This window comes from Anthonomus grandis, chromosome 11 (assembly GCF_022605725.1).
Source record: "Anthonomus grandis grandis chromosome 11, icAntGran1.3, whole genome shotgun sequence".
Lineage (NCBI taxonomy): Eukaryota > Metazoa > Arthropoda > Insecta > Coleoptera > Curculionidae > Anthonomus > Anthonomus grandis.
Window position 1 is genome coordinate 26,679,391 of NC_065556.1, and position 17,483 is coordinate 26,696,873.

A 17,483-nucleotide genomic window follows, 5' to 3' on the forward strand; every position below is an offset into this window, starting at 1 on the left:
GGCCTGGAAGAAACTCCAAGGACAAAAAACTTACCAGGGTAGTTTATTTTTTCCATGCAATTGAATAATTTTTGAGCAAAAAAAATAATGACTTCAACTACCTGGAAGAATTCTAAGGAGTTCTTTATCAGGCAAGTACAGTAATTTTCCAGGCATTTGCAGGCTATTTTTCTAGCCAGTTGAATCTATTTTTCCAATTCTTTGAATACTAGAGAGTCCAATTTTCAGATTTTTTCCATAGCCCATTACTTACAATAATTTTACTCCGTTTACTTAAAACCTTTGACATTTTAAAGCTCTTCCAAAGCACTTCCTTTCTCTTTTCAATCCTTTCACAAATAAGGAACACAATATGATTCTTCCGTGCATATCTTCGACGCCGTATTCTATCCAGGGGAAAATTCATATACAAGTGCAAATCTCGTCACAGCTTCAAAAAGCACCTCACACCATCGTGAGGAGTTGGTCACATATATCAGTGGAATTTATGAAGCAAACGAAGACAGCCCATACTGTGGCGACATTTCCGAAAATGTGGTCGAATCTGGAGAAATCACTGAGAATATCATTTGTCCTTTTTTGTTTTAGAATTCCATCAAAAGCTGGACACCAATGAGGATCCAATGATGCAATTTGATGAGCAAGGGAACAGGGACAGAACGCTGGATCAGATGTTGCCGATGTTCATTTTATCGAAAGATGACGTGGCTAATGGCACTTTGGTGTCGTTCCAGACTGAAGAGGATAAGAAACTCTTTAGGGATTTTTTAAAATAAAATTATCCTTAAAAAAGTTGTAATTGTAATGTGATCTGTATAGATGTATGTTTAGGCCTGATGATGCCCCGATAGGAGCGAAACACGTGTAGCTTCTTAAGAAGATTTTTTATCTTCTCCATGCGGTTGAATAGTTTTTTAATAAATTCGAGCACATGATCGAAGACTTTAACTGCCTGGAAGGAAATTTTACGAGAATTTTGTATATAAGGAATCTTTTTTGAAGAGAAACTTGAGCAGAAGAATAAAGGGTTCAACTGCCTGGCAGAAATTTCCTTTATGTCCAGGCAATTGATAATTTTATATTTAGTCCTCGCAGTTGATTCTTTAAAAAAAATTAAGTGAAAAACTGAAGACTACAAGGGCCTGGAAGAAACTCATCAAAACTTACCAGGGTAGTTTATTTTTTCCATGCAATTGAATAATTTTTGAGCAAAAAAAATAATGACTGCAACTACCTGGAAGAATTCTAAGGAGTTCTTTATCAGGCAAGTACAGTAATTTACCAGGCATTTGCAGGCTATTTTTCTAGCCAGTTAAATCTATTTTTTTCAATTATTTGAATACCAGAGAGTCCAATTTTCAGATTTTTTCCATAGCCCATTACTTACAATCATTTTACTCCGTTTACTTAAGAGCTTTAACATTTTAAACCTCTTCTAACGTACTTCCTTTCTCTTTTCAATCCTTTCACAAATAAGGAACACAATATGATTCTTCCGTGCATATCTTCGACGCCGTATACAAGTGCAAATCTCGTCACAGCTTCAAAAAGCACCTCACACCATCGTGAGGAGTTGGTCACATATATCAGTGGAATTTATGAAGCAAACGAAGACAGCACATACTGTGGCGACATTTTCGAAAATGTGGTCGAATCTGGAGAAATTACTGAGAATGTCATTCGTCCTTTTTTGTTTTAGAATTCCATCAAAAGCTGGACACCAATGAGGATCCAATGATGCAATTTAATGAGCAAGGGAACAAGGACAGAACGCCTGATCAGATGTTGCCGATGTTTATTTTATCGAAAGATTACGTGGCTACTGGCACTTTGGTGTCGTTCCAGACTGAAGAGGAAAAGAAACTCTTTTTCTCAGAACACTGCAACTTATTGCAATTTGTTACCCATTTAAACTTCTTCGTATTTCGTTCGTAGAAGATTTGTTGGCACATGTGAACTTTGTCTTCGAGTAAATTAAGTAACTATACTAAGGAAAGTTCCTTATGCCAGTGAACGATTTTTTTCAACAAATCGAATCAAATTTCGAACAAATTCGATAAAGTGCAAACCGTGTATGTATGTCTCTTGAAATAATATAAATTAAAATCACTTTTTTTTCACTTATACAGGATCAAAAATCACCCTTAAAAATGAAACTTTTTCTTTTTGCCCTGTATGTCAACAACAGAATAAATTGCAGCTCAATATTAGCCTTTGCGAAATGAAAAATGGCCCACAATGTACTCGCTTCAACGCGTTACGACTCCTTCTCTAGCACCTCGTTTACTTCTAAATTCTTTTCAGCCCGCTCCTCTGGAATAATAAAAACATCCTTCATGGACCTAACCGGATCCAGTCTAGTGTCGGCAAACACCAGGGCCAAGTCCTCTTGGGGAAACGGCGGCAATCCGAACACTCCGGGAACAAAATAATTAAAAGAATCCAGTCGCATGTGGGCCGATTTCCAAACGTCATGGGGCACAGACTGGTCGGGAATCATGATCACTTGCATGCCCGCCGCCAAAGCTCCTTTCACCCCGTTTCCGGAATCTTCGAACACTAAACACTCGCTGGGTTTTGGTTTAGTTGGAAAACGTGCCGCCGCTACCAGAAATATATCTGGGGCGGGTTTACCGTTGAGTACTTCCGGGTCGCCGCCACCGCACACGATATGATCGAATAGAGCGAACAGTTCTTCGTGTTTTTTCCTTTTTATGCCAAAAGCTTTTGGGGTCGACGAGGTGGCGATTGCCATCGGGACGTTGTGGGAGTATAAGTGTTTTATCACTCGTTCGGCACCTAAAAAAGGTCGAACTTCTACATTTCTTTAAAAAAAACACTCAATAGTACAGTACAGTAAACAGTATTAAATTTAATATAGGGGAGATTTGCCTAAAACAGGATACCTAAAGTGTTTTAACCCGATACTCGTGACTAACTATGCTATTGATATTCACTGTTTTTTACCTGGAACTTTCTCATTGACCCTTTGTAACACGCTTTTATTAGCTCGGGTTGTATCTATGTATGTATAGCTACATTTACAACGCGCGGATCTATTACGTCCATGGATCAAATGATATTTTTATTTAATACAATTTTGTTTGCAACGATTGATTTTAAGTGCTCATATATCTCTAAGATCAAAATGTCAATTGAAGGGAGTTTATCAATTTAGACGAAGAATTATAGAACATAACATCTAAATCTTTACAAGTGTTATTTTTGTTTAAAAATAATACAAATAAACTTTTTTTTTTCAAGGCCTACTAAAGATAGAAATTTGAAAATTGGTGTACAAATTGCCCAATTAATTTCATTAGACACCTATTTCAGCGTTTTTTAATTAATATACAAAGAGTTAAGAAAATTTGAATTTTTGTGAAAAAGTTGATTTTTTTTATAATAAGTCACAACAAAATGCCTATAACTCAAAAACTACTAAAGATAGAAATTTGAAAATTGGTCTACAAATTGCTCAATTAATTTCATTAGACAACTATTTCAGCGTTTTTTAATTAATATACAAAGAGTTAAGAAAATTTGAATTTTTGTGAAAAAGTTGAATTCTTTTATAATAAATCACCACAAAATGCCCATAACTCAAAAACTACTAAAGATAGACATTTGAAAATTGGTGTACAAATTGCTCGATTAATTTCATTAGACACCTGTTTCAGCGTTTTTTAATTAATATACAAAGAGTTAAGAAAATTTGAATTTTTGTGAAAAAGTTGAATTTTTTTATAATAAATCACCACAAAATGCCTATAACTCAAAAACTACTAAAGATAGAAATTTGAAAATTGGTGTACAAATTGCTCAACTAATTTCATTAGACACCTATTTCAGCGTTTTTTAATTAATATACAAAGAGTTAAGAAAATTTGAATTTTTTAAAAAAGTTGAATTTTTTTTATAATAAATCACCACAAAATGCCCATAACTCAAAAACTACCAAAGATAGAAATTTGAAAATTGGTGTACAAATTGCTCAATTAATTTCATTAGACACCTATTTCAGCGTTTTTAAATTAAGATACAAAGAGTTAAGAAAATTTGAATTTTTGTGAAAAAGTTGAATTTTTTTATAATAAATCACCACAAAATCCCTATAACTCAAAAACTACTAAAGATAGAAATTTGAAAATTGGTGTAAAAATTGCTCAATTAATTTCATTAGACACCTATTTCAGCGTTTTTTAATTAATATACAAAGAGTTAAGAAAATTTGAATTTTTGTGAAAAAGTTGAATTTTTTTATAATAAATCACCACAAAATCCCTATAACTCAAAAACTACTAAAGATAGAAATTTGAAAATTGGTGTAAACATTGCTCAATTAATTTCATTAGACACCTATTTCAGCGTTTTTTAATTAATATACAAAGAGTTAAGAAAATTTGAATTTTTGTGAAAAAGTTGAATTTTTTTATAATAAATCACCACAAAATGCCCATAACTCAAAAACTACCAAAGATAGACATTTGAAAATTGGTGTACAAATTGCTCAATTAATTTCATTAAACACGTATTTCAGCGTTTTTAAATTAATAAACAAAGAGTTAAGAAAATTTGAATTTTTGTGAAAAAGTTGAATTTTTTTATAATAAATCACCACAAAATGCCCATAACTCAAAAACTACCAAAGATAGACATTTAAAAATTGGCGTACAAATTGCTCAATTAATTTCATTAGACACCTATTTCAGTGTTTTTAAATTAAGATACAAAGAGTTAGGAAAATTTGAATTTTTGTGAAAAAGTTGAATTTTTTTATAATAAATCACCACAAAATGCCCATAACTCAAAAACTACCAAAGATAGAAATTTGAAAATTGGTGTACAAATTGCTCAATTAATTTCATTAGACACCTATTTCAGCGTTTTTAAATTAAGATACAAAGATTAGAAAATTTGAATTTTTGTGAAAAAGTTGAATTTTTTTATAATAAATCACCACAAAATCCCTATAACTCAAAAACTACTAAAGATAGAAATTTGAAAATTGGTGTACAAATTGCTCAATTAATTTCATTAGACACCTATTTCAGCGTTTTTTAATTAATATACAAAGAGTTAAGAAAATTTGAATTTTTGTGAAGAAATTGAATTTTTTTATAATAAATCACCGCAAAATCCCTATAACTCAAAAACTACTACAGATAGAAATTTGAAAATTGGTGTACAAATTGCTCAATTAATTTCATTAGACACGTATTTCAGCGTTTTTTAATTAATATACAAAGAGTTAAGAAAATTTGAATTTTTGTGAAAAAGTTGAATTTTTTTATAATGAATCACCACAAAATGCGTATAAGTCAAAAACTACTAAAGATGGAAATTTGAAAATTGGTGTACAAATTGCTCAATTAATTTCATTAGACACCTATTTCAGCGTTTTTTAATTAATATACAAAGAGTTAAGAAAATTTGAATTTTTGTGAAAAAGTTGAATTTTTTTATAATAAATCACCACAAAATGCCCATAACTCAAAAACTACCAAAGATAGAAATTTGAAAATTGGTGTACAAATTGCTCAATTAATTTCATTAGACACCTATTTCAGCGTTTTTTAATTAATATACAAAGAGTTAAGAAAATTTGAATTTTTGTGAAAAAGTTGAATTTTTTTATAATGAATCACCACAAAATGCGTATAAGTCAAAAACTACTAAAGATGGAAATTTGAAAATTGGTGTACAAATTGCTCAATTAATTTCATTAGACACCTATTTCAGCGTTTTTTAATTAATATACAAAGATTTAAGAAAATTTGAATTTTTGTGAAAAAATTGAATTCTTTTATAATAAATCACCACAAAATGCCCATAACTCAAAAACTACCAAAGATAGAAATTTGAAAATTGGTGTACAAATTGCTCAATTAATTTCATTAGACACCTATTTCAGCGTTTTTTAATTAATATAAAAAATTAATATAGTGGGATCAGAAACAAGAATATGGTTGGAGTAAAAGGCATCTGGAAACAGATAAAAGCCAATAAAAGTAAATAAGTAAGTTAATATTAAAATCTAAAGCCTTAAAAATGACCCCTATCTTCGAATATATTAAATTTAAATAGAATAAATAAAAGTTGTATAGCATATTCCTGGATTAACTTCTTAAAACATTAAAAGGCCTTTCAATTTTCTAAGAGTAACTTCTATTCAATAAAATGACGTGAAAAAAAAACGTTAAAAAAAATGTGTAATATTCACTAAAATTTGTACTACAGCCAAACCTCTACAGGATCATAAAAATCCTCAACCTTATTTAATTTCCGACTTAAATCCAAGAAATTCGTAACTGAACACTAACAAAGCAAAATACCATGTTGTTTCTTACTAATCGCAATAACGAAGTTAGGAATCTCCACTTAGTACATTTAGACAAATGTAATTTTTAGCGATTAACTGGTGGCGCTGCTTCTTTTTAGAAAAGAACCGGTATCCTGTTTTACCCGACTACCCCTACTTGCCTGGCATTAAGTCCAAATCCCCCAATTGGGCGTAAACGTACTCATGGTACTCATCCAAGAACTGTTCTTCGGTAATGTCCAATTGGAAACCCTCCACGGCAATTCTGGCTACGTCACCTTCGACGCTCCCCTTCACTTTTAATACATACTCGTCGTCAAAGACGCGATTATGGTTTTCCACGACCGTTTTCAATACTTGCACGTATAAACCCTCGGAATCTGTAGAAGTTAAAAGTAGAAACAAGAAAGACTATATAGAGAAAGCACTTTTACCGAGAATTGTTCCGTCTAGGTCAAAGATAACGTGTGTTACGGGCGAATATTTGTTGGTGCAGCAGTGCTGATGCATTTCAAGTACCAATAGTTGTTTAATTTTTTTTTTAATTTTATGGATGAATGAATTAGATGAATGGGATGAATGACATGTGAATGACAAATGTGACATGTCGAATAATGACCTGCTAAAACAATCAGTGGTGGCCCCTCCATTTAGTTAGCACAATAACACTCTGCATCCCTTAAATTGCAATTTTTTATAGAAACGTCTGAGTCAATAAAGAATGACACCTTATTAATCGCAAGCGCTTTAAGAATAGCAAGCAACACCTCATATGTTATTATCGTTATTATGATATACATATATCATATATTATTCTGTCTACAAAAGGAAGAAAATTACGGCATTTAAAAAAATTGACACGTGATTTACATATCTAGTTTTTAAACTCGATTACACTTATATAAATATTTGAAGAAATTCTTCTGAAAAATCACTGTTTTTCGTCCATATTGTCCAGTCTATTAGCACTATTTTTGTGTTAAATATGTATTAATATACATATATATAATTGTATCAAATTTAAATAAAGAAACTGTGTTATTAGATTAGATATTAACGACGAAACCAGCCATGTTCTTCATGCGTATTATATTGAAAACAATGATTTTTGAAAACAATTTTTTACTGGTAAGTTGTGTGGGGTGGGTGGGGGGTGTAAGGGTAGTTTTGATTAAAAACGTTTTTTTTTGCAGAAAATGACTGCCTTAGAGGAAAAACCTATCATTAAAAAACATTTATTTAATAAAAAGTATATAAAACTTTCCATGCTGTGTATAAGTAATTAGAAATAAAGAATACTATAGAATAATATAAATTATTGTTAATTTTCTATAATTTGAGAGAGTAAATTATTTAATTTTTTTTTTCTTTTAAGGCAAATATTTAATGCAATAGAAAGAAAGAAAATGTGCTATATTACGTAAGAATAATCTTGTGTACAAGCATCCTACAAGCTAAAAAAACAAAACAAAAATACAATTTCAAAAATTGACAAAACAATGAACAAAATTAAGCACAAGAAGACAAAACTTTTTGAACATACTTGAATTAAAGATAACTAAATAAAACAATCAATTACTAATAAACCTATCATTAAAAAAGTCATCCAGGTTATAATATGCCTTAGCCAATAAAAACGTCTTTAATTCTCTTTTAAATTTCTTAACATCCGATATATATCTAACACATAGAGGAACATGATTATAAATTTTTTTACTCATGTAAATTAATGAGTTTTTGGTAAGGGAAGACGTAGGAATAGGTAGGGGAACATCATTTACACGACGAGTCAAATGGCCAGTGTCAGAGGGTAGTTTGGAAATTTTGTGAATAAGAGCAGCTGTTTCTAAGATAAAGAGTGAAAAAAGAGTTAGGATTTTCTCAGAAATGAAGAGGGGTTTGCAAGAATCTCTTAACTTAGCAGAACACAGGTATCTAACTGCTTTTTTTTGAATAACAAAGACAATGTTAAGTAGCCCCTTATTGGTTAAACCCCAAAAAGGCAAGCCATACCGAATATGAGATTCAATAAGTGAAAAGTACACTGAACGTGCAACCACCCCTCCCAGTTCTTGTTTTGCCATTCTTACTGCAAAACATCCAGAAGATAATTTCCCAGCTAAATGTAAAATATGATATTCAAACCGAAGGCGATCATCAATGGTAATTCCTAGGAACTTGCAGCACTCTTTATTCTGCAAGAGGGAATTTTCGTCAAACATCAGACCCTGAACATCGCACTTAAACCCCATAATAGACGTCTTTCTTACATTAAACACGAGCCTGTTGGAAGCACACCACCCTGATAAAATCTGAAGGTCTTCAAGGATACAGGTCTGAATATAATCTAAATTTTTATGGCTCCATAGTATGGTGGTATCATCAGCAAACTGAACCACCTTGCCCTGCAGTTTCAATGAACTCAAGTCATCCACATACAGTAAAAATAACAGTGGTCCCAACACTGAACCCTGGGGAACGCCGCATTTTTGGGATCTAGAAGCAGACAAACGCCCAGACACTGTAACCTTCTGAGTACGATTTGATAGATAGGACTCAAGCCATCGCAACGCTACGCCCCTAAAACCATATTTATCGAGCTTAGATAACAGTATTCCATGATCCACACAGTCAAATGCTTTGGATAGATCACAAAACACTGCCGCCGATGACTCTCCAGAATTCAAGGACACATAGACGCTCTCCAAAACGCTAAAAACAGCATCATGAGTCCCTTTACCGGCTTGAAATCCAAACTGATTTGCAGACAAAATGCCATTATGATGTAAAAAGGACAAAATTCTGCTTTTTGCAAGTTTTTCAACTATCTTAGAGAGGGTAGACAAAATAGAAATGGGACAGAAATTACAAGGCTGATCCAAATCTCCACCCTTATGAAGAGGGATAACCACTGCCTCTTTTAAACATGAAGGAAAAATGCCAATATGTAAGAATTGTTTATGGCAGAAACTAAAGCATTTAAGGCTGAATCAGGCAAAAAGAGTAACAACCTCGAAGATATCCCATCAGCTCCAGGTGATTTATGGTTTTTTAGGCGTTTGATTTCATTTTTTACTTCTGTAAGATCGACAGGATGAAAGAAAAATGAATGCTCAACCGACACTTTTTGAAGATAGTGTAAGGGATCAATGTTACTACGAATGCCCTTGAGCAAGATATTAGGTATATCACAATAATAGTTGTTTAAAATGTCAAGTCTTAACTCCGGTTCAGATACTTTTCTATGGCAATGTCTAAAATCATTAATAATCGACCAACACTCTCTTTGCCTATTTGATGACATATTTAAGTGATCCCTATAATAATTAGATTTTGCTGCTTTAATTGTCTTTCTGTACAGACTACGGTATTTCTGATGATATACAAGGATATTTTCATTTGTGGTGTATTTGCACAATTTAGTCAAAAAAACGGAGGTTTTTAGCAGAAATTCTAAGGCCTCTTGTAACCCATGGTTTTCGTTTCTTAGTTTTAAGCCTCATTTTGGGAAAGCACTGACTGATCTTATCACACAGAACTTGAAAAAATAAAGTAAGTGGGTCAGAAGCCGTTTCAAGTGCATTCCAATTTACCGAAGCTGTAACAGCAGAAAAAGCATTGAAATTTCTCCTGCTGAAAATTTTTCCCATATAATGAGATGAAGATAATACAGTATTATATGGCATTTTAGCAAGAACAGCTTCATGGTCGGAAATACCAGATGGGAGTACTGTGCATAAAACGTCATCAAAATTTGTACAGAAATAGTCAATTATAGTTGCAGATGAAGAAGTTATTCGTGTGGGAGAAAGAACGTGCATTTTCAAGTCGTAAGAATTTAAAATACTTAAAAGAGAAGTACGTGGCAAGGTTTCATCAGTGTAGTTGATATTAAAGTCACCAGCCAATATAACCTTAGAGTGTAGGGACAACTGGGATAAAAGAGAATCAAGTTTGTCCAAAAACATAGCAATATCTCCTGTAGGTGGCCTATAAACACAAAGAATATATAAATTAAAACGCTTACAAAAAGAAAGAGAGAATTCAAAAACATTCTCTAACAGAAGATTATCATACTTATCAATATTACAAAAAATCGTTTCAATTGTTTGCCTAGCCAAGATCATGGTTCCTCCATGTATAGATTGTTGACGACAAAAATTTGATATAGGAACATAATCAGATATTAAAAAACATTCACTAGGCCCCAACCAGTGCTCAGTCAGAAGTACAATATCAGGAAAATTACATGTGTCCAGCAAAAGATGAAGCTCATCCATCTTTTTTCTTAGGGATTGTATATTAAGAATAAAGATACTTAAGCTTTTCGAAGAGCTAATTTCAATCTTACTAGTAGAATATGAACATGAATGAGATTCAACCTTCGTGGACATGTCTATAAAAAAGAAGAATTCAATTCACGATCAGTAATCAGTTCAGACTCATTAATTTGATGATTCAAAGACAATTTATTCGATGAAATATTAATTTTAAAATATTTAAAAATATGTGCATGTAATAATGATACCAAGTCTGAACCAAAGTTACTTACTATAACCCATACAGATTAATATTATTAGCATGAAAAGTACGATAAAGGGCCTTATTACTATTATAGATAACATTATGGTTTAAATAAGTATAAGGGCTTGTCATCACTAAAGTATTTGTATCAACATGATTTTGAATTAAATTTTTTAAAACATCAGATGAAGAACAAATTCCATTTAACATTACTATTAAAAAATCTTCTTTCGTAAAGTCCTTAACTAAATTTGATGCTGTCCTAATCACTTCACTGCTTGAACTGCCCGGCTTCAGGAAACACTGGACCTTGTAGTAAGCTTCAAACTTTAAACGTAAATGTTTTAGGAACACTCTGCTACAATTTCCACCAACAAAGAGAAGCCGAGGTCGACTATCGTCAGGTGTATTTGGCCTAGTTGGTAGCTGTGTTGGAGAATTAATAACAACAGATTTAGATATCTGTAACTGTTCCGTCAATGCACAAATGTCGGAATAACAGGTATCTTTTTCAACTTCCAACACCTTTACGGAGTATATAAAAACGTTTTTTATCAACACTACCCTTACACCCCCCACACAGCTTACCAGTAAGAAATTCTTCTGCAAAATCACTGTTTTTCGTCCATATTATTCAATCTAATAACGCTGTTTTTATACTAAATATTTATATATAAAATTACATCAAATTTAAATAAACAGTGTTATTAAATTAAATATTGAATATATATTTACTGAAAAAACATTGTTTTTCATCAACACAACCCTTGCCTGGAATATAAAAACCAAAAAAATTGGTTTGTAAAATTTGTAAAAAAAAAAAAACACTTCAAGTTACATTAAGGACCTCTAATAAAAAAACGAACATTATTTTATTAACTCAGGCAATCCAAAAGCTTCTACAGGAGTATCATCCAAAGAATTCACCACCATAGTGGCATTTTTCCTAAGTTCCGATGGCACATTTTCATCCGGACACATCACCACTTGCATGCCTGCATTTACCGCCGCTTGTACCCCGTTAGGGGCGTCCTCGAACACCAAACATTTTTCGGGGTTCGGTTTATCAGGAAACCTAATTAAGATTATGATTTTTTTCCTGCCCCCTAATGTCCAGATTATCATCCATACCTCGATGCGGATACCAGGAATATATCGGGAGCAGGTTTTCCTTGTTTTACTTCCGGATCGCTTCCGCCACACACTATGTGATCGAACAATTTGAAAAAATCTTTATGTTTCGCGGACTTTAGTTCAAAACTGTCTTGCGATGAGGATGTTGCCACCGAGATTGGAATGTTATGTTTAGAAAGGTGGTGCACTAACCTTTTTGCCCCTGAAAGTAAAATATAAAAAATCAAGAGGGGGTTCTGGAGAATTTTAATTTTAGGGTACAAACATTATCATGAGTTAAAGATTTATGTTATTTAAAACCAAAGAAAACTGGATCTTAAATTAATTACACCATTCATTAAATAAAAAACATAATATGAAAGCTATGTGCTTTAAGGGATTATGAGTTTGCTGTTATTACATGTGTCTTGTGTATGGTGAAAAATCAAAGTAGAAAGCCCACAAAAGCGACATAAATTACCTGGAAAAACTGTGACCCCATATTTTCTAAAAAAATCATAAGAAAGTTTATGAAACTCGTTTTGAAACTCTTCCACGGGCATGGGAAGTTTCATTTCCGTAACAGCGATGCGAGCAGATTCACGTTCCACGGTACCGGTTACCTTTGCCACAATATCACTAGTATAATTTTTCCCGAACCTACTAGCTATTGTCGCGATTGCTTTTTTATACACGCCCTCGGTATCTAAAATATAAATAAAAACAGTATTACTCACCAGGTATTATTTCCGGATTAGCCAGGGTAATTTTGTACTCTTCCAGGATAATAGAGTTGTACTCTTCCCAGGTAATCGGTAAGTCTAGGGCTTTAACTATAAATTTTGAGGATTCAGCCGTTTGGAGACCCATCATTTGGGACTTATGCTCCCAGGTAAATGTTTTACCATATCGGCCTACTACATTTTGAATTGCTTTTGTGTAAAGTGGTTCTGTGTCTATAAATGGGTCGTAAATTCTCACACTAGCACTCAGTAAGTAAACCAGATTTTTCTTATATTTGTATAGTAAGTTAGTTCAGGCTTACCTAATAGAATTCCATCCATATCAAAAATAACATGACTGACTGCTCTATATTTGGACATGTTTATAGGATACACAGAGGAACAGCTTCTTCTGAGGTTAATCTTAGTTATGCAACTTTAAAAGTGTATATTAAATATTATGTAATAGTATTTAATAAAAAAAAGCGGTCATATGTTGCACAAAAGCGATTTGCAACATAAACAAACCGAAATCAGCTGATTCATTTGACGGGCAGAGCAATACATTAGACTAGCTGTGTGGTTAAATAATTTTTACCATACTATACGCAACCCCTAATAATTATAATAAATATATAGGGATAAGTTTAATATATTTAAAAAAATCGTGTTCTGAATTGTTCATCAACTGTAAACAATTTAAATTAAATAAACAAAAGTTTTAGGTTATGTTTTTTTTTTTAGGTTAGGTTATAAATATGCCTTGACATCGTGCCTGTCAGTCAGAATTGACAGTGCTGTCAGATTGGTGTTTTTTTTTTAAATACTTTAATGGGATTTTTTTTTTAGAAAAATATAGTTATAGTATATAACAACAATATATATATGATGAGTTGATATGATCCTTTGTGGCTTTAAATTTTATGGGTAGAATTAACTAGCAAAAAAAATTAAACGGATTTCTCTTTTTATCGCGTTGTTTCTATATATCGTTTGTCTTTGTCTCTGTGCATGCATTTCCTTCACGCGAGAAAACTGATCTACTCGGGTCCAGATATACAGGCGAAAAGTTCTTATAGAGCGACGAAGACGCAATATGAAAGAACCACGCGGTTGAAACAAAACGGTTGTAATACTGTGCACGCCAAATAAAAAAAAATTCTTATTCAAAAGAGTCCAATCTATCTGGCAACACTGTTTAACACGTCACTGACATTGACAGATGTTGACGTTTCACCTGTCACAACAAACGGTAACACAGGTGCAGCAATAAAAAAATAAGTTTTGCTTTCTAATTGTTATTTAATTATTCTCATTAATACCCTATTAACGCTTTTGCGGTGACTCAATTGCAGAAAGATCAATTTCACCCGGGCGCAAACTAGTCTGATTATGAGTGGCCCCTTTTGAAACCTGTTAATCCTGAACGAATAAGTCCTAAATTTTGTAGTAAATCCTTAAGAAAAAACCAAAAAAAGACCATGGGCATGAAAACCAAAACAGGAATGGCAGCGATTGCTGTCACAGTAGCAGCTTTTATGTGCATTCTCTTGGCTTTTGTAACACCTTATTGGCTGGTTAATAACGGAAAGGTGCCTAATAGCAATTTTGAGAAAATCGGTATGTTGTTTTTTATAAGCAGGCATTTTGCTGTTTAACAGAAAACCCTGACTGTTTTTTCAGGTCTATGGGAGGTGTGTTTTAATAACTTTGAAGATTTCCGACACCATTACGATTACAAATTCACTGGCTGCTGGTGGGTGTTTGAAGAAGAATACTACATCATTAATGACTTTTTATTGCCCGGTTTTTTCATATTGACCCAGTTCTTTTTCACTCTGTGTATGACCCTTGTACTTATCGCTGCATTTTTGACATGGCTGTATTGTTTCTGTAGCAGGGACCATGATAAATACTTGTTGCTGCTGTTAAGCAATGGATCTAACCTCATTCTTGCAGGTAAGATTTATAGAGACCATAATTCAATTAATATTTAACGGAATAAAAAGTAAGCTTTGCATTGGTATTTTATCTTTGCAGGAATTTGTGGGTTAATCGCAAGCCTAATATTTGGTTTTAATGGTGATCGTCGTGACTGGATGCCCCAGTGGCAAAACAACGATTTGGGCTGGTCATTTGGTTTGGCTTGTGTCGGTTCACTTCTATTACTGCCCGCAGGAGCCCTGTTTTTAGTGGAGGCTCGCAGGGCCAAGTATAGGAGGCTCAGGGGCTCTGCCCCTCAGTCCCATTATAGCATCGAGGCACACAAACCCAGCGGGTCACATCATACGGATATTTAAGTTGCTGTATTTTGTTTGTTTAAAGGTTTTTATGGGCTAAACTCTCTTAAAAGATTAATGTTCTATTAATGGCAACTTATTCATTAAGAGTTCAAGGAAGTATTAATTATTAATAATTTTTTTTTGAATTTTTGTTTTTTACTAATAATTTATTGCTTGCTCTGATCTCTAATTAAGGTCTTGTCATTTTATTAATAAGAAGTGTCTCTCATTACTTATAAAACTGGTTATCTATGTAAATGCATGAAACCATGCATTACCATGCATTACCATGCATTACCATGCACCTGTACTATTTACCTCGAATAGTGTCTCAAATGTATTTTTATATTAACATTGTATAAAAAGATGAGTAAAATGTAATTTTTTTAAGGTATTAGCTGCTTCCGTCCGATATATACCACTTTAATAATAAGATTAATATGCTTTAATAAATTTTGTATCATTGGGTTTTATTTATTTACAAACTCAGGACACGGTGTTGTTCTCTTTTGGCCAAAATAATTAGAGAAACAATAGCCGATTGTTCATAATGTGTATTGTTATAAATGGCAATTTTTCCTTAATTGGTGTGAATTTATTTTACCCAGTTTCTGTGTTTAGAAGGGGTCAAGTCTATTAGAATCTATTGTCTTAGGGACCTTGAGTGGTTTTCTTTGTATTAAGAACTCAAGATATTTGTATATTATTAGCATGTTAAAGTCCTTTTTGAGGTTATGTACGCTCACCTTCACTGGACGTACGCTCCCAAACCACTTGGCAATGAAGTATACTTAAATATAATGAAACTCGGTCTTTTATTAGGTGAAATTGCATTAAGAATATTCCCTGAACTTTTTTAAGTATACCTACCTAATTCAAGAAAAAACATTTGTAGGTTAGGTCGAAGAATTTTCCGTTCTCCATAGCTGCATCTGAATAATCTTATATGACATGTTACGGGAATAACCTGAATAATTACCTTATTTATTAATTAATATTGACCATATATTTATAAAAAAATATTTGAAATTTTCAATTAAATCAGCGGTGACAATAATGACAGTTGACATATAATATTGACGGAAAACAGGCAAATAACACAATGGACATTCGACACACTCCCGAAGCTTCCCCCGAAGCGACTCGGCGAGCGCCCGAACAGGGTGACCTCGACACATAACACACCGCTCGGAAATACTCGATTATGTTGAGACGAGAGAGACAACAAATCGGAAATCACTTATCAGAATACGTACCGAAAAAACCTTTCGAGACACTGACTTATCGGGGTTACCAGCGCTATTATTTTACAGGTAATATACTATTTTTTTAGGTGATCGAATAGTGATACCATTCGATAAATCGTTAAAAAAAATAATTAAAAAAACAAAACTAATTTCAATAGCTGATTTATTATTTTTTTAGTATATGTTTCCTATTTAAATTGCAGTTTTCAATTGGCGCTAAGACCGATGCTTCTAAGTCTTGGCTCTTGACATGGTTGGCTTGGTATGGTTGGGTTGAGTTGTATTGGGCTGGGTTGGGTTGGTTGGGGCTGAGCTGGGTGGGTATTGATTTTTTTTTATATAAAAAGGCGCTGGGTGCAAAAAGGACCTGTTGGGTGAATAATCATTTTTCATAAGAAAAACTGATTGCGCAAAAAAAAACGAACAGGGGTAAAATTTTAATATTTTTTATTTTCTTTTTTCAAGTGATTGAAAAATGATTGAGTCTCCGACAACGAATTTATAATAAATACGACATACATTAACTTTTGTAGCTGTTTAATTTTTTAAATTCGTACAAAAAAACGGCGTTCGTTAGGATAGTAAACTGTTACGCCAGGGGTAATTATTTAATATAGTCACTTTTTTTTAAACGATTAAAAAAAATATATAATTGAAAAAATTGAAATTTTTGGTCTCCGACAATGAAATTATGATGAATACGACATTCACTATCCTATGTACCTGTCTTTTTTTTATTCTTGAAAATGGGGAGTCGATAAGATAGTATAATATAATAATAAACTGTTACCGTAATTTGTATACATTCCAGCCCTGACAAAACTCAACACTTTGAGTGAAAACTTGGCTCAATCTAAATAAGGCTGTAATATATGATATTCTCTAAGAACCTGTTTCTTTTCCTACCTATAAATATCATTAATTAATAACTCATTGCACTTTTTTACGACACCAATTCAGAAATAATGTTAGTCACAAATTACTTGAAAGCAATAAGTGTGTGTATAAGTAAATTAAAAACTGTATAGTCTATTACAGTCCTTTTGGTTATTCAGTATGTTATATTTAAGCTGACACACTATAGTTTATATTCCAAATATCCTCGGAGGCATATGACTTCATCAAAATCATCCAGTTTCTCCAGCATATTATCCTAAATTGCACTTTTTCAAGTTTATTAGTCAAAAGTAGTAAATCTAAACACTCACCTATGCAAGTCAAATGGAACTTTGTTTGCCACAATTTTTAATGAAAAACATGCTTCCACAAGATG

General features: G+C 32.7%; 3 protein-coding genes across 5 annotated transcripts; 1 reads left to right on the forward strand and 2 right to left on the reverse strand.

Moving 5' to 3' along the window:
• Nucleotides 1-2,144: 2,144 nt before the first annotated feature.
• LOC126742339 (probable pseudouridine-5'-phosphatase) lies at nucleotides 2,145-6,925 on the reverse strand. The gene is made up of 3 exons (XM_050448982.1): nucleotides 6,757-6,925; nucleotides 6,484-6,702; nucleotides 2,145-2,799 (listed from the first exon to the last, which is right to left on the reverse strand). Exons 1-3 carry the CDS (start codon nucleotides 6,830-6,832, stop codon nucleotides 2,258-2,260), a joined length of 837 nt encoding a protein of 278 aa, XP_050304939.1. The 5' UTR covers nucleotides 6,833-6,925; the 3' UTR covers nucleotides 2,145-2,257.
• Nucleotides 6,926-11,680: 4,755 nt separating this feature from the next.
• LOC126742340 (probable pseudouridine-5'-phosphatase) lies at nucleotides 11,681-13,396 on the reverse strand. 3 transcript variants are annotated; one of them, XM_050448983.1, is made up of 5 exons: nucleotides 13,005-13,396; nucleotides 12,697-12,915; nucleotides 12,441-12,626; nucleotides 11,978-12,182; nucleotides 11,681-11,921 (listed from the first exon to the last, which is right to left on the reverse strand). In XM_050448983.1, exons 1-5 carry the CDS (start codon nucleotides 13,060-13,062, stop codon nucleotides 11,714-11,716), a joined length of 876 nt encoding a protein of 291 aa, XP_050304940.1. In that variant the 5' UTR covers nucleotides 13,063-13,396; the 3' UTR covers nucleotides 11,681-11,713. The 3 variants fall into 3 exon arrangements, with proteins under 3 accessions (XP_050304940.1, XP_050304942.1, XP_050304941.1); XM_050448985.1 differs by lacking the exon at nucleotides 12,441-12,626 and having other exon boundaries at nucleotides 13,005-13,393; XM_050448984.1 differs by lacking the exon at nucleotides 12,697-12,915 and having other exon boundaries at nucleotides 12,441-12,665; nucleotides 13,005-13,392.
• A 513-nt stretch (nucleotides 13,397-13,909) lies between these two features.
• LOC126742342 (uncharacterized) lies at nucleotides 13,910-15,427 on the forward strand. The gene is made up of 3 exons (XM_050448988.1): nucleotides 13,910-14,301; nucleotides 14,365-14,640; nucleotides 14,722-15,427. Exons 1-3 carry the CDS (start codon nucleotides 14,163-14,165, stop codon nucleotides 14,979-14,981), a joined length of 675 nt encoding a protein of 224 aa, XP_050304945.1. The 5' UTR covers nucleotides 13,910-14,162; the 3' UTR covers nucleotides 14,982-15,427.
• The last annotated feature ends 2,056 nt before the right edge of the window (nucleotides 15,428-17,483 follow it).

What these genes read in the sequence shown, in the direction of transcription:
- LOC126742342 (XM_050448988.1), top strand. Translation starts at nt 14,163, where the DNA reads ATGGGCATGAAAACCAAAACAGGAATGGCAGCGATTGCTGTCACAGTA. An exon ending in TAGCAATTTTGAGAAAATCG is followed by an intron (nt 14,302 to 14,364) that starts GTATGTTGTTTT and finishes CTGTTTTTTCAG; the next exon opens with GTCTATGGGAGGTGTGTTTT. An exon ending in ATCTAACCTCATTCTTGCAG is followed by an intron (nt 14,641 to 14,721) that starts GTAAGATTTATA and finishes TTATCTTTGCAG; the next exon opens with GAATTTGTGGGTTAATCGCA.
- LOC126742340 (XM_050448983.1), bottom strand. Translation starts at nt 13,062, where the DNA reads ATGTCCAAATATAGAGCAGTCAGTCATGTTATTTTTGATATGGATGGA. An exon ending in TATGGATGGAATTCTATTAG is followed by an intron (nt 12,916 to 13,004) that starts GTAAGCCTGAAC and finishes ACCCATTTATAG; the next exon opens with ACACAGAACCACTTTACACA. An exon ending in TTCCTGGTATCCGCATCGAG is followed by an intron (nt 11,922 to 11,977) that starts GTATGGATGATA and finishes AATCTTAATTAG; the next exon opens with GTTTCCTGATAAACCGAACC.
- LOC126742339 (XM_050448982.1), bottom strand. Translation starts at nt 6,832, where the DNA reads ATGCATCAGCACTGCTGCACCAACAAATATTCGCCCGTAACACACGTT. An exon ending in CCTAGACGGAACAATTCTCG is followed by an intron (nt 6,703 to 6,756) that starts GTAAAAGTGCTT and finishes TAACTTCTACAG; the next exon opens with ATTCCGAGGGTTTATACGTG. An exon ending in GGATTTGGACTTAATGCCAG is followed by an intron (nt 2,800 to 6,483) that starts GCAAGTAGGGGT and finishes GACCTTTTTTAG; the next exon opens with GTGCCGAACGAGTGATAAAA.